At 42.9% G+C, this 13,677-nt stretch overlaps 1 protein-coding gene across 6 annotated transcripts in view; it reads left to right on the forward strand.

The window, feature by feature from the left end:
* Positions 1-13,677, forward strand: part of GRID1 (glutamate ionotropic receptor delta type subunit 1) — a 703,469-nt gene that overhangs the window by 611,654 nt on the left and 78,138 nt on the right. For all 6 annotated transcript variants that reach the window (XM_083740291.1, XM_083740292.1, XM_083740295.1 and 3 more), the window contains exons 9-11: positions 7,114-7,215; positions 9,550-9,747; positions 13,297-13,621. In XM_083740291.1, the coding sequence (XP_083596417.1) occupies positions 7,114-7,215; positions 9,550-9,747; positions 13,297-13,621 (625 nt within the window). The remainder of the gene's footprint in view (positions 1-7,113; positions 7,216-9,549; positions 9,748-13,296; positions 13,622-13,677) is intronic.

Consider the following 13,677-nt stretch of genomic DNA (forward strand, 5'->3'; position numbering starts at 1 on the left):
CAGACATGCCTGTGAGTGCTCCGTGTACAGTCTGTAAATAAAAGTGGTGAGTAGACTACTGACTGTCTCTTTCTTCTGGGATGGGATACCAGAAGATGAGTGTGCTCCTCTCAGGATGGAGGGGTCGCTTATTACCGGTCTCTCTGGACTGAAGGCAGTTTCCAGCCAGAGAGTGACCACCGGAGAGAAGCCCCGCTGTCTTGGGAAGTTGGTACTCTTCCTGGGGGTGTTTTTCCAACAGCTGCCCCCCCGGGTGGATCGCCGTGCCACCCCCATGGGTGGCTTGCCACGGTAACCCCTGTGGGCAGCTTGCCCCACCTCCGTGGGTGACTCTCCCCACCCCCGTGGGTGGCTCGCCCCGCTCCACCACTATGGGTGCTGGGGCAACTACCTATGCCTCTGCCAATCTGGCTTATAGAATCATAAAATGGTAGAGCTGGAAGGGTCCCTAAGGATCATCTAGTCCAGCCACCTGCAATGCAGGAATATGCAGCTGTTCCGTTTGGGAATTGAACCTGTGACCTTGGTATTATCAGCATCATGCTCTAACCAACTTTCTTTTTGTTACATAGCACACCTAAAACAAATCTCTACTTATTTTAATGTAAGGAATGCCTATTTCTCTTGGCCACCTACCAAGAAACCTGTGTGTTTCTTCTAAGGATGGAAACAGATCTGAGTAACATCTGTATTTCCAGAGACAGGGAATCAGCCATTATGCTTTTCTTTGTGCCAGGAGGCTTTAGTACAATCTGAATTCTGGATAGCAACCTTCAAAAAGTCTCATTTGGATGTCTTCTAACGCCTCCCCCACTCAGCCTTAAAACTCTTGCCAGATGCAGACACAGGTGGCTTGGTCAGTAGCGAGACAGGAAGTAAAGTATAACTGCCTATATAGTTATTTCTCCCCTAATTGAACCTATATGCATATTTGATAGCTGACGCTGCACACTAAACTGGCAACAGACCTAACCCAATACTTTTCCCTACAATATGGATACAGATTATGTTTATCCTCAGAATATTGACATTCCAGTTACAAGGATTATCTCACTATGGATGTTAAAAGAGCAGACAACATATTTAACACAAATATGTTACAAAATGAAATCAATACCCAATGAAAGTTTAAAAGAAAATCCATTGAAACAATCTGCCACAGTAAACAGTACAACACAAATATAAGAATTGCATATGTAAGCAGGATTCTTTCTGTGTAGTTTAAGTTAATATTTCACCTGTGATTAGACCAAGAGGAAGTTGCAGGAAATTCTCCAATAGCTTGTTTTGGTTTAACCAGAAGCAGTTAATAGATTGGAAGAAAGCATGAAAGTTTATTCAATGAGTGCATTGCTTAATCCTGACTAATCTAATTGGTGACTTTCTGAATGTGAATGATGTAAAATGGATCGTACAATAACTGACACCTTTAAATATTCCAGTTTACCTTCCCCAAAGAAAATTCCATGTACCATTCAAAAATTGCAAAATGAATCTACTGCTGTAAACTTTCTGAAAATATCCTTATGCCGAGGCTATCCACAGTTCTTGTCATTCTGATTTTCTTATATCAAAACTCTGATATTATTTGTCTGAAAGCATTGACTCTGTCCCTCTTTGTGCATGGGCCAATTCCTCTGGTTATGTACATGTCGTTTTCTCATTTAACTCACCTGGTGAATTATTTAGCTATTGAAACTGCTGTGTATTAAGTGACTTAACAAATAAAATAAAGTAAAATATTGGGCTATGCGATCTGATGGAGCCAACTTCACAATTCAGTAAATCAAGAATTTAAAAATAAATGAAATAAACTGGATTGCCTTGGCAGATATATTTTCTGGGGACCAACAGATTTGTTCTATTACTGGCTGATCCCTGTGAGCAGTTGTTTGTCATCATCAGATTTAGGAGCTGTTATCTCTTGCTTTATTTTATATATAAAATTCTACAGATTTAGAAGCTGTTATCTCTCGCATCAGTTGATGACTGTTGTGTAACCTCTGGCTCTGAGAGTCCTGGAAGAAGGTATAGCTAATTTCTGAAAGGAATGAGGATTGTACAAGTCTTATCAAACAGCAGCAGGACTCATTTGGTTTAACCTTGCTGGAAGTTAGTTTTTCAGGCACTGATCTTGACAGGTCAGCTGTCAAAAACGGGTGTCTGTATCCATAAATTCATCGATCCTACAGAATGCATTCCTGCCTCCTAGAACAAGTGCGACTCAGAATTGACACATTTGTGAACAAATGGGATGGTTAGGGGCCTAGAGATTCGGGGGGGGGGGGAGTCTTTTTGGTAAAAGGCTTTCTTCATGTCCTGTTATTAACCTTATCTGCATCATTATTATATTTGAATGCAGTGTAGAATTTTACCCTTGAATACAAAAATATTTTTATGTGCTGGCTGATATGAAATAAAAGGAAACTATAAGCAAGCCTTAGAGAAATTCTCCTCCTCTTTGGACTGTTTAATATGCAAGAAGCAAATTGTAGCTCTTTTCTTTTTCTTTTTTTTGAGAAAAACATAATAGAAAATTTTTCTTATGCTGGCTGAGTTCCAGAATTCCCTAGCCTTGGTGCTGAATTTATTTAGATTTCTTCAAAGGTAACAAATACTTAGCCTTAAAGAGAAAGATCCCAAGCCATCCAAAGTCAGTAACGACTACCTTTTTTATTGATTTCCATGAGATTTAGTCATTATTAAATTTAATAAGATGAAAGGATTTTGTGTGTTAGATGACTCCTGACCGCAATACCCCAAGAACCGCCTCTCCCCTTATGAACCAACCCTGCACAGTTTGACCGAACTGACCCTCCCACTGGTTAGATTTGTATTCATACAATCATAGAATTGTAGAGTCGGAAGGGACCCCAAGGGTCTTCTAGTCCAGCCCCCTGCAATGCAGGAATCATATATAAAGCATCCATGACAGATCCATGGCCATCCAGCTTTGCCTAAAAACCTCTAGGCAAGAGAGCCCACCACCTTCCTAGAAAGTCCCTTCTACTGTGAAACAGCTCTTTCTGTCAGTAAGTCCTTTCTTATGTTTAGCTGAAATCTCCTTTCCTGTAGCTTGAATTTTTATCATTTGATCATACTCTGTCAATAATTCTTGCACACAATAATCCTGCAATAATTCTTGCACACAATAGATTCTTAATATTCCTCTTTTAAAAAATAAATTTATATCCTGTATTTCAGAAAATGTCTCACAACGTGGCAAACAATAATATGTAAACCATTCCAATAAAACACAGAAAATCATTAAAAAAATACTCAGAGGTACAACACAAGAAATCAACAACTGACGAAACTAGCAGCCAGCCCTAGATTACGAAAATCTAGCCGAGCTCATCAGTATAAAAGAGACATCAATAGTTGTCAGTAATGTGAAAATTGCTTCTAAATTTTATGGATACGTTCTGCACTGGAAAAAGGAAGGGTGGCTAGCTCTGTCTCTGTGGCTTCTAAATACCAGATAATGGAAATCGTGGGAGCTGAGAATGCTCCTGTGCTTAGATCCTGCTTGCTGGCTTTCCACACGCAACTTATTGGCCACTGTCCGAACAGGATGCTGGACTCAATTGGCCTGTTCCAGCAGACTCTTCTTAAAGTTCCAAGATGTTAATCAGGGAGGTTAAAGGGAAGAAAATGTGTTGAAAAATAGGGCTTTGATAACGCATTTCTAGTTGTTGGAGTCTTGGCTGACCATAATTGCCCCCCCCCCATGATTAGATCACAATGGTCAATCCATCTGCTTTAAATAAGCAGGGTCATCATTAGGTCACAATGGCCAGTCCTTCTCCTTCAAGTAGGCCTCATCATCATTAGCTCACAATGCACAACCTGTCTCCTTCAGGTAGACAGTGTCATCATTAATGGTCATCAGTAGGTAACAGTGGCCAGCATCAGCAATCAGGCGCATTATTCTCTCTCTGCCTCACTGAAGCTGGCAGAAGCACAATGACCCCTCATTTCTCTCTGAGGCAGTCAGAGGTCTTTGGGAAACAGCAGCTCTTACTTTCTTCTGTACTCCACCACATTAGTATTTCATGTCTAAAACTAAGGAAGAGTCACAGGTAAGGCTGTTCCTGTTGTCTTTTCAGCGCTTATTGAAGACCTTCTAGGAGTCTTTTTAAGTGGAGATTTTTATCCCATGCTGTATCTGTATGGGATTTGAAATTATTTTTACCTATGAAAGTGCTTTTAATCGTTATAACTCTCTTTTTGTACACGAAATTGCGTAATTCTTGTTATCACTGACATGGGAAGCGATTCGTTATTGGAATTAAATATATACATTAGAGAGAGAGAAATTGCCACCACAGGGACATAACGTCAGTGGCTAGTGCAGAGATGGTTGAAAGAATGTACACAGGAGACTGGTATTGGGCTGAATTAGGCCATAACTTTATTGATTACAGGAAAGAGTAGGTTTGTGTTGGCCATGTATCCAGCATCAGGCAGCTCGCCTGCTACCTAATAGGAACCCAGTGAGGTTGACTCTGTGCCGGGGAGCCGCCCCTGACATGGATTGGGTGCAATGACTCTGCATAGGCCGCCACTGGGAGAGGTATATTGGCCCATTGGTCTCTCTGTGGAATCCCAGACAGATTCACTCCTCCTGAACCCCTCCAATGGGGTAACCCCACAACTAAGGATCCAGCCCAGTGCCTTATTCGCTATGAGGTAGGCAAAAACCTGCAACCCGGCCAATTTGCTTGCAGGGAAAAAAAATCCTCACTGGTCCCAAATACCAAGTAAACCATAGTAAGGTGCACATGCCAAATTGCCAGCTCCCCTACTGGGTGGACCTTTAATAGTCTGGGTGGGTGGGTGGAAAATCTTGCAACAGTCAGCAGACAGGGAGAGCTGCACTTGACTGCTCTCTTAAATATGTCCCTACTTTGATTGGCCTAGCGGCCAAGGATTGGAAGGTCCAGCACAACCAAAGGTGGATGGCACCAGGTGGCCAATCTCTCCCTGGTCACACAAGATGATGGTGGCCTCCCTGGACCATCTACAGCCACGCCATATTGTCTAAATGAGTGGAGTTGGGATGGGATGTAATTTGGAAGCAAATGTTGGAAGGAACAATCTGCCAGGCACTTTGCACCCAGAATCAGAGGCAGACAGGATCTCAAAGCAACCTTCCCTTATATTAACAGCTTTCACCGTGTCCTCTTCTCAGCGCCCCTGAATCTGATTGTCAAGTTGTGGCACCCTTGAACAAAACCCAGTGGCAGGGTTTTGTCACGAAGTGTCACAGTGCTGCCTGATGTGTTTGCAATGCCAACTGGCCAGCAGGGACATCAGGCATCAGGGTTCTTGTTTTTCCTATCCCCTCTGGCTTCAGTTGCTATGTTGTTTTGTGTCCCAGCATAACGGCAGCCAATGTGAGACAATGCGGATGCTGAGGTTTGTTTGCTTTGTTTTTATTTTAGTGAATGTGCTGGAAGGGAAATTGACTGATTTTACAGAAACTACATGCACACCCCTAATGACTGCTACAGAATGCAGTTTTAAGTTTTGTAAGTCATAAGTGCTTAAGGGTGATCAGGGCTGGCCCAGGACATTTTTCTGCTAGAGGCAAAACACAAAATGTCACTCCCGCCTCTGCTACATGCCTGCATGCCAAAGAACACCCACTGTATATCTTTTTGGCATGTGGCCACTGCTGAATGCACACACACTGCCGCCTAGGCACATGGTGGAGAAGGTGGCGATGGCAAGTGGCATGGAGACTGGATCAGCTGTCCCACCAAGCTTTCTGGAGCCTGCTGCCCTGAGGCGACTGCCTCACCTTGCCTCATCTGTGGGCCAGCCTTGAAGGTGATCATAGGATCCAGAATTTGTGTACTGTTAAAAATGAAGGGAAAAAAAGTTACTTCCAGACTTTGGTAATAAGCTTATAGCTATATCTGAGTTCACAGAACAGTGCCGCTCCTCTCATCACATTAAGACAAGGATCTGACCAAGTCTGTGGCATTTTCTCAACGTGGGAGGAGTTTCCGCCTTTGTTATCTTTGAAACATGTGTGCCATTTACTGCGGCAGGCCATTAGATTTGATGGACTTTCCAACTTTATGATGCTGTTCTGTGTAAATATAGTTTTAAGTTTTGCAATTATTCAGCTTGCTTAATTTATCAGGTTGGTACAATGTTCCACGTGGTTCATATCCTTAACGGCGCTTTTGCTACCACTGCGCCATGGCACTTCGACAGCTATTACTACCCAGCGCCTTTAGCATTTCAGAGGGCTCAACCCACCCCAATACTCTGCTCAGGGCTGCCGCACCTTGCTGCCACACTGCTCAAGAAGCCAATGAGCCTCTCTCTGGTTCCTCTCCTCCGATGATGTCCCTCAATGCTCTGGGGCTGACTGTGTGGCCGGCGGCAGCTCCGGCCCCTCTTTTGTTCTTCATGAGCAGACTGGAGTGAAGCCTGCTCCAACTCAGTCTGCTCCAGTTGCCCTGCCCCCTAAGCCACTACACATAGATCAAAATTTGAATCTGGGTTTGATGGGAACCCAGAAGGCCCAGGGAACGGAGCAATGGATGGCAAGACAGTGTGGCTGCAGGAGGACGGGGGAGCCACGCACCGGGCCACAAATTTCGCCCATTGCTGAACTGGGTGAACTGCCATTAATGTCTTAGCATGCATGATTAAACAGAGTATGCATTACAGTCCAGATTTGTGGTGTCAGATACCTGTTTCAGATGCTTCAAACCAACACTGATTCAAGTAGAACCAGAAATGCAAAAATGCCCTGAGATGAATGTGCATAATTATGGGAACAGAACTCCTAGGCAACCATTTTGATAAAGAGACAAACAATTTGCTGTAGACTAAAGATGTACAAAAATGATCTATAGGAACGAATGTTTTGAAATAATACAGGCGGCCAATGTTCTTGTGCAACCCATTTAAAGCTCTGTAATTATGATCATAAAATTGTTTGGATAATAGAACATTTCGTTCTTCTGCTCTCTCAGCCTTTTCTGTGTTTTCACGCATCTTTCTCGTCTAACTCCTCTTTGAAGTATTTTATGCAAAGATTACAAATGTATTATTTCCTCTTCATATTTGTTGTGTTATTTCCATTTGCAGTTGGCAACATGGGACTCTGAGAAGGGGCTGAACGGCAGTCTGCAGGAACGGCGCTTGGGCAGTGACTTGCAAGGATTAACACTGAAAGTGGTGACTGTCTTGGTATGACCATATTTGAGTTGAGGAAGCAAAATGCTCAAAAATGTTACTTGCCAGTCTCTCTCTCTCTCCCTCTCTCTCTCTCTCTCTCTCTCTCTCTCTCTCTTTCTCTCCTTCCTTCCTTCCTTCCTTCCTTCCTTAACCCATCTTTTATTTCCCCCACACATACACTTTAAAGGTTTTGTTCAGTTCTTTTGTCACCTGCAGCACATTATGCATGGTATTGTCTAATCAGGAAAACAGCCATGAGAATTTCCATTTTTGCAGATTCTCCACTGCAAGGGCCATGTGAAACTAGAGTTTATGAATGTTGTGTCAAGGTATCAAAATGTTACTTATGTATTGCCTTTTTATACCACCTTTCTGCCAAGGCACCCAAGTTTATTTGCAATTTTAAATACTAAAAAAAAAAGGTGCATAGAATAAAGAGCAGGCCATTGACAATCAATTCATGAACACAGGAAACGGTCGGAACACTGGTCCATCTAGCTCATAATTCTTTGTGGTCTCCCATATTCCATTGCAGTACAGTATGATAATTATGTAACACTTAGAGCTAATAAATATATACTACTAGGGGGTGCCCCCCTGCTCACTTTGCTTGCCATGCTTGCTCTCCCTGCCTCAATTTTACATTGCCCAGGGTTTCCCTCTCTCTGTTTAAGGTGGGAGAACTGGAGATTCAAAACTCCCTCTCCTCTTAGCACGACTCCACATCACAAAACCTTTCCATTCCACCCCAGGTTCATCTCTAGTTGTCCACCGGTGTGGGGGGACTATATGTGTCCTCTACCTCCTTTGTCATGTAGGGCAGAGTAGGAGTTGAGATTCCTGTTAACCCTCAAGTGCCTCCCCACACAACTCTCCCATGTTTACCTCGAGTTACCTCCCCCTTTTTTGCGCTTGTGTGGTGAAGCCCCTACCACCACACCTTCTAGGCTGGGTTCAAACCAATCTCCCTCCCCACGCTCTAAACTCCCTCAGCAGACCCAAATCCTATCTCCCTCACCCAAGTTTTCACTCTTAAAGCAGGGGTAGGCCCCTTCATTCTTTTCAGTAAGCGCTTTCATACCAGGCAGTATGCTTGGGGAGTGGATGAAATAACGTGGACACGAGGAAGTTGCCTGAACAAACTTACCCCAGCATTACCCTCCATCTGGCTTCTCCTGCTTTTTCTGTTGCTTTGGGAGTCCAAGGTGGGATGGTCAACATTCCTTCACCTGGTAACTTAGCAACAGTGCTTAAGCTTCCTTAGCAAAGGTGCTGCCTGCCAAATGGCAACATCTTAGAGTTGTCGCCATGCTTTGTTTTATAACTTCCTTTAGAAATGTCCATTGACAATGATAATGAGGGGTTTTTTTTAGAGGTGTGGGATTCCACACGCACACTAAAATGTTGCAGGATGCTATCTGACTTAGGGCTCAGATTTTGAACTAAATAAACTAAAAAGAGAAAAGCTGATTTCCTAACCTACTGCAGCTCTGGAAAAAGAAAAACCTACAATGTACTTGCAAAAACAGCACCTAGCTTAGAAGTTATTTGCTGCGTTGAACATTGTGACCTCAATATGTTGTTTTCTTTCTGTATCAAAAGTGTATGGGCATGCCAGTTGCTTGTTTGTGATGTCAAATCCAAGTTGAAAAGAGACTCTAGTCTGCAATATGATGTATGCAAGCCCCCTCCACCTCGCAGCTTCAATTCTTTGTCCCCCCTCCCTTTTGCTTTTGCTATTCTCTAAGATCACAGTGCATTAAAGCAACTTAGAGTGCTTCAGTGAGATCTTTAGGACACCCCCTCTGCAATCTGTTATTCGCTTTCTCCCCTCCAGCTGTTAAGGGTCATGATCAGATCTCCTGTCTGTCCAGGAGGTGAGCTGTTCTACCCCCGAGAAGATGTCAGCAGCACTTTGCATAGATAGCCAAGAGCAACGGCAGTAAAATCAGTTGGGCTGGCATCCCCCTGGCAAGTGAGTGTGTAGTCTATGTCATATTGAAACCATCACCCTACAGGATCCTCTGTCGTCTTATGGTTTCCAAAGTGCAGTTCATTAACTCTCAAAGTATCTCGGGGGGGGGGGCAGCCACTCTAAGATTTAGTTTTGGGTTGGTTTAAAATTATGAATAATGGAAGAACGAGTAACAGATTTCTCACTTTTATCCTGGAAGTCTCTCCCCGCCCCCCTTTGGAAAGTCAATCCAATAAATGTGAAGCTAAAGTGCTGGAGGCTTGGCAACATCACCATTCTGGGTGCCATTGATACCGTGAGCTGGATGATCTTTGATTAATCACCTTTAAATTTCCATTTAAGCATCAGCTTAAACCTTGCTTTGTTCTCAGGAAGAACCTTTTGTTATGGTGGCTGAGAATATACTTGGACAGCCCAAGCGCTATAAAGGTTTCTCCATTGACGTCCTGGATGCACTTTCGAAGAATCTGGGCTTCAAGTATGAGATATATCAATCTCCAGATGGCAGATACGGGCAGCAGCTCCATAACAGCTCGTGGAATGGCATGATTGGAGAACTAATTAACAAGGTATTTAGGGCAGAAACACGATATATTCTGTGAACTGCCTTGAGACCTCCGGGTATAGGGCGGTATATAAATTCAATTAATAATAATACAGTCATACCTCATATTACTTTTACTTCATGATACGTTTGCTTCATGATTACTTCCGGGTTTCGCCGCTTGTGCATACTCAGATGCGCAAAATGACATCATGCGCTTGCGCAGAAATGGTGAATCACAACCTGCGCGTGCGCAGACGCACTGCTGCAGGTTGCGTTCTATTCATGTTGCGAATGGGCCTCCAGAACGGATCCCATTCACAACCAGAGGTACCAGTGTAATAATAATAATAATAATAGTAATAATAATAATAATAATAGGAGAACGAACTCAACAAGGCAATCCTATACCTGCCTAATCCCTTATACCTGCTTAATGAGACTTACTCCCAGGTAAATGGGTATAGGATTTGACCTAAATTGAGGATATGTAACATGTCAACTATATGGAGCCACTTTGCCTGCCTCAAAATACTGCCACTGTAATAATTACTGAAATTAAAGGACTAATATTTGGAACATTGCCTTTCTAACATCAGAATGTACATACTTGGGATGTGCCAGAAATCCTTGGAAGATTTCATTAGCCTTATTGAAACAATATCGGCTTATTTTGAATATCTCAGATATTTTACCTAAAGAGAAACTTCCTATCTGTTTCAATTTAGCCTATAAGTGAAATCCTAGGAATTTCTCCGTGTGAAACTTTGCTAGATTTGTCAACACACTTTTTTTGGTTTCCCCTTGAAATTCTGCAAATGTTTCACCTGAGGAGAAACTTGGAATTGCACTTGAATTTTTGTTTAGAGGAGAAATCCAGTGGCCACTCTAACAGATAACTTTGTGAAATGGCTAAAGGATGGAACTTACAAATAGGGGTGTACATTATATGCACACAACAGCAGACTACGAATTCCCCTTACATGCTTTATGGCATCTTTTCTGCTATCGCTTTCTTACTAAAAGCCACTTCACCTTGATTTCCAAGTGGGCTAGATGCATGCTTTTTATAGTAATGCTATTTTATAATGAACAGATGAGTGGTTTCCCAAAGAGCAAGTTATAGTTTTGCCTTAAAAAGAGAGAGAGAGACTTTTAAAATGTAGAAAATGGAAAACACATCTCAAAGTGATTGAGTCGCAACTGATTTGGGGGCACTTGTGTTCACTTGGATTAAGTGAACGCTGCTTAAAGCAAAGCGGAACAGATTTCACCATTTAATCCTTAGGAGCACAGATGCTGGAATATATTTTGTAGGAAACATCACTTCTTTTCTGACCGAGGTTGAACATTGTCATAGCGATAGAATGAAATCTTAGGCATTTATATTCAATGGTGTGGCCATTTCCAAATACTTTTGCTCTATTGCGTTATACTGTATTGCTTGTCACCTAGCGTTTCTGCTCAGAGAAAGTTTAAGATGCAAATGAAAGCAAAACATAACATCAAAAAACTGTTATTGCTGTAATGCTGTACAGGAATATCCTTAATCTTATCACTATTTCAAAGCATCTTGGTAGTGGCGCCCGCCCTGTGGAACACCCTCCCATCAGATGTCTAGGAAATAAACAACTATCCGACTTTTAGGCGACATCTGAAGGCAGCCCTGTTTAGGGAAGCTTTTAATGTTTGAAGTTTTATTCTGTTTTTAATTTTCTGTTGAAAGCCGCCCAGAGTGGCCGGGGAAACCCAGCCAGATAGGCGGAGTAGAAATATTATTATTATTATTATTATTATTATTATTATTATTATTATTATTATCCTGGATGTTCATGTCACCTTTGTTCTTTGTTTGTTGCTTTGAAATAACACACTCAGTCCTCAGAAAATCAGTCTGCTTTGGGAGCAATTCAGGATAGGCTGTTTTGCACATGTGAAAAAAGCTACATATGAGCAGGGCTGGGTATGCAAAGCTCCACCTCCAAGTTGTAGAGCAGCCTTTCTCAACCCTCAACAAGGGTTTCCCAAGCTTGGGCCTCCTGCAGTTTTTGGACTACAGTACCCATCATCCCTGATCACTGATCCTGCTAGCTAGGGAGGATGGCAGTTGTAGTCCAATAACATCTGGGAACCCAAGATTGAGAAAGGCCGTTGTATAGGGAGAAGCTGTGTGGTGGAAGGCCTCAGAGAAGCTCTCTGCTTTAGTCCATCACCTTCCACAAGTGGAAGTGGGAGTGGGTATAGAGCTCATATGCAAATCCCACACACAGGCAGAATTCCTCGGCAGGACTCTGGGGCTCCTTTGTCCATTTCCTGCTAAGTGTTAAAGGGACACCATCAGCATCTTATTCTTCACAGCAAAATCGTTTTAGGAATGCAAACTTCTCCACCTTGTTTTTAATTGTTCATTTCTATTCATCGTTGCAGCACAATTCATGCATTGATGTAGGGTACAGTGCGAACAAAAACAAGTTAGCACATAAGATTAATAGTTCATACAGTGAGTAGTATGCAGTAATAAGCAATCACCAGCACCCTGTGCTTTCTTCTTCATAATGGTTCAGTGAAATGTTTTGCACTTCTAGAGTGGTTTTGGAATTGTGTTTTTCAAAGAGCAGCCCCACATATGCCGCAGATGGGAAGGTATTTGTGGACAAGGAGGGGACTTTCCAAAGGAGCTTTGTTATGACATAGGCTGACCTACCGTTTCACTTGAAGCAGCCAATAGTCGCAGTTCCACTCAGCACATCCCAGCCTTTTGAATCCTAGACCTTGGGTACTGAAATTTATTTGAATGGATAAGGGTCCTGCAATTATAGTTCATTTGCATACACAACAAAATCATGTTGTGCGTTCCTCCCCCCCCCCCGGACTTTACCATTTAGTCTGAATGTTCTTCTCCCCTACACAAAAAAGTAGCATGCAAGAGAGAAAGGCTCCCAGTGGTATTCTAGTTTTCTATGGGTAGAAAATCTGTTTCTTTCTTTCTTTGTTTTTTAATGGTAGAACATTGAAACCTTCATGCCATCACCTGTAGCCTAAGAAAGAAACAGAAGAATTTCCACCCAAAGTTAATTAACTTGCTGCCTATATGCTAATCAGAGCATCACATCCTTCCCCAACCAGAATCTGTGTCCACACGACTGATAATGGCACCAGCCCTTCTTCATTCTGAAGGACTTAAAATATGCAGAGGCCAGTGCTTGTCCGATATGTTTTGTTTCCTGAAGTGGAGCTCAGATAGCATCCCCTCCTTGCTTTAAAAAGCCTTACAGCACCATTTAGACACCAATTCATCTATTCCCAGCTCTGTGGTGCTTCCTGACGCCTATCACTTCATCCTGCAGCATGGCCGGGCTAGATATGCAATTTTCCCCCTTTTGCAAATAGCCAGAGTGGATTGCTGATTCTGGTCCTGGACTTTGGTGGAGTGGGCTTGTTTATTCCCCTCTCCACCAAGACTTTTTGGAGCAGAACCTAGCAGTTTTTCTCCCTCCTTTCCTTTGCTGATGAATGGCAAACAGTTCCGCTGGACCAGGAAAGGCTCTGACCATTGTTTCTGTTCCCTTTGCAGAGAGCTGACTTGGCCATCTCCGCCATCACTATCACACCAGAACGGGAGAGTGTTGTAGACTTCAGCAAGCGCTATATGGATTATTCTGTAGGAATCCTGATCAAGAAACCAGAAGAGAAGATCAACATCTTTTCTCTCTTTGCCCCCTTTGATTTTGCGGTGTGGGCTTGCATCGCTGCGGCCATCCCTGTTGTTGGCGTCCTGATATTTGTGCTGAACCGAATCCAAGCAGTAAGAGCCCAGAACTCTTCTCAGTCCACTGCCTCTGCTTCCTCCACACTTCACAGTGCCATTTGGATTGTGTACGGGGCCTTTGTTCAGCAAGGTACTTGGTCAAGTATTTTTCTGTCTGACAAAAAAACCACAGTACTGATGGCTATT

This window comes from Podarcis gaigeae (assembly GCF_964106915.1).
Source record: "Podarcis gaigeae genome assembly, chromosome: 5".
Taxonomy (NCBI): Eukaryota; Metazoa; Chordata; class Lepidosauria; order Squamata; family Lacertidae; genus Podarcis; species Podarcis gaigeae.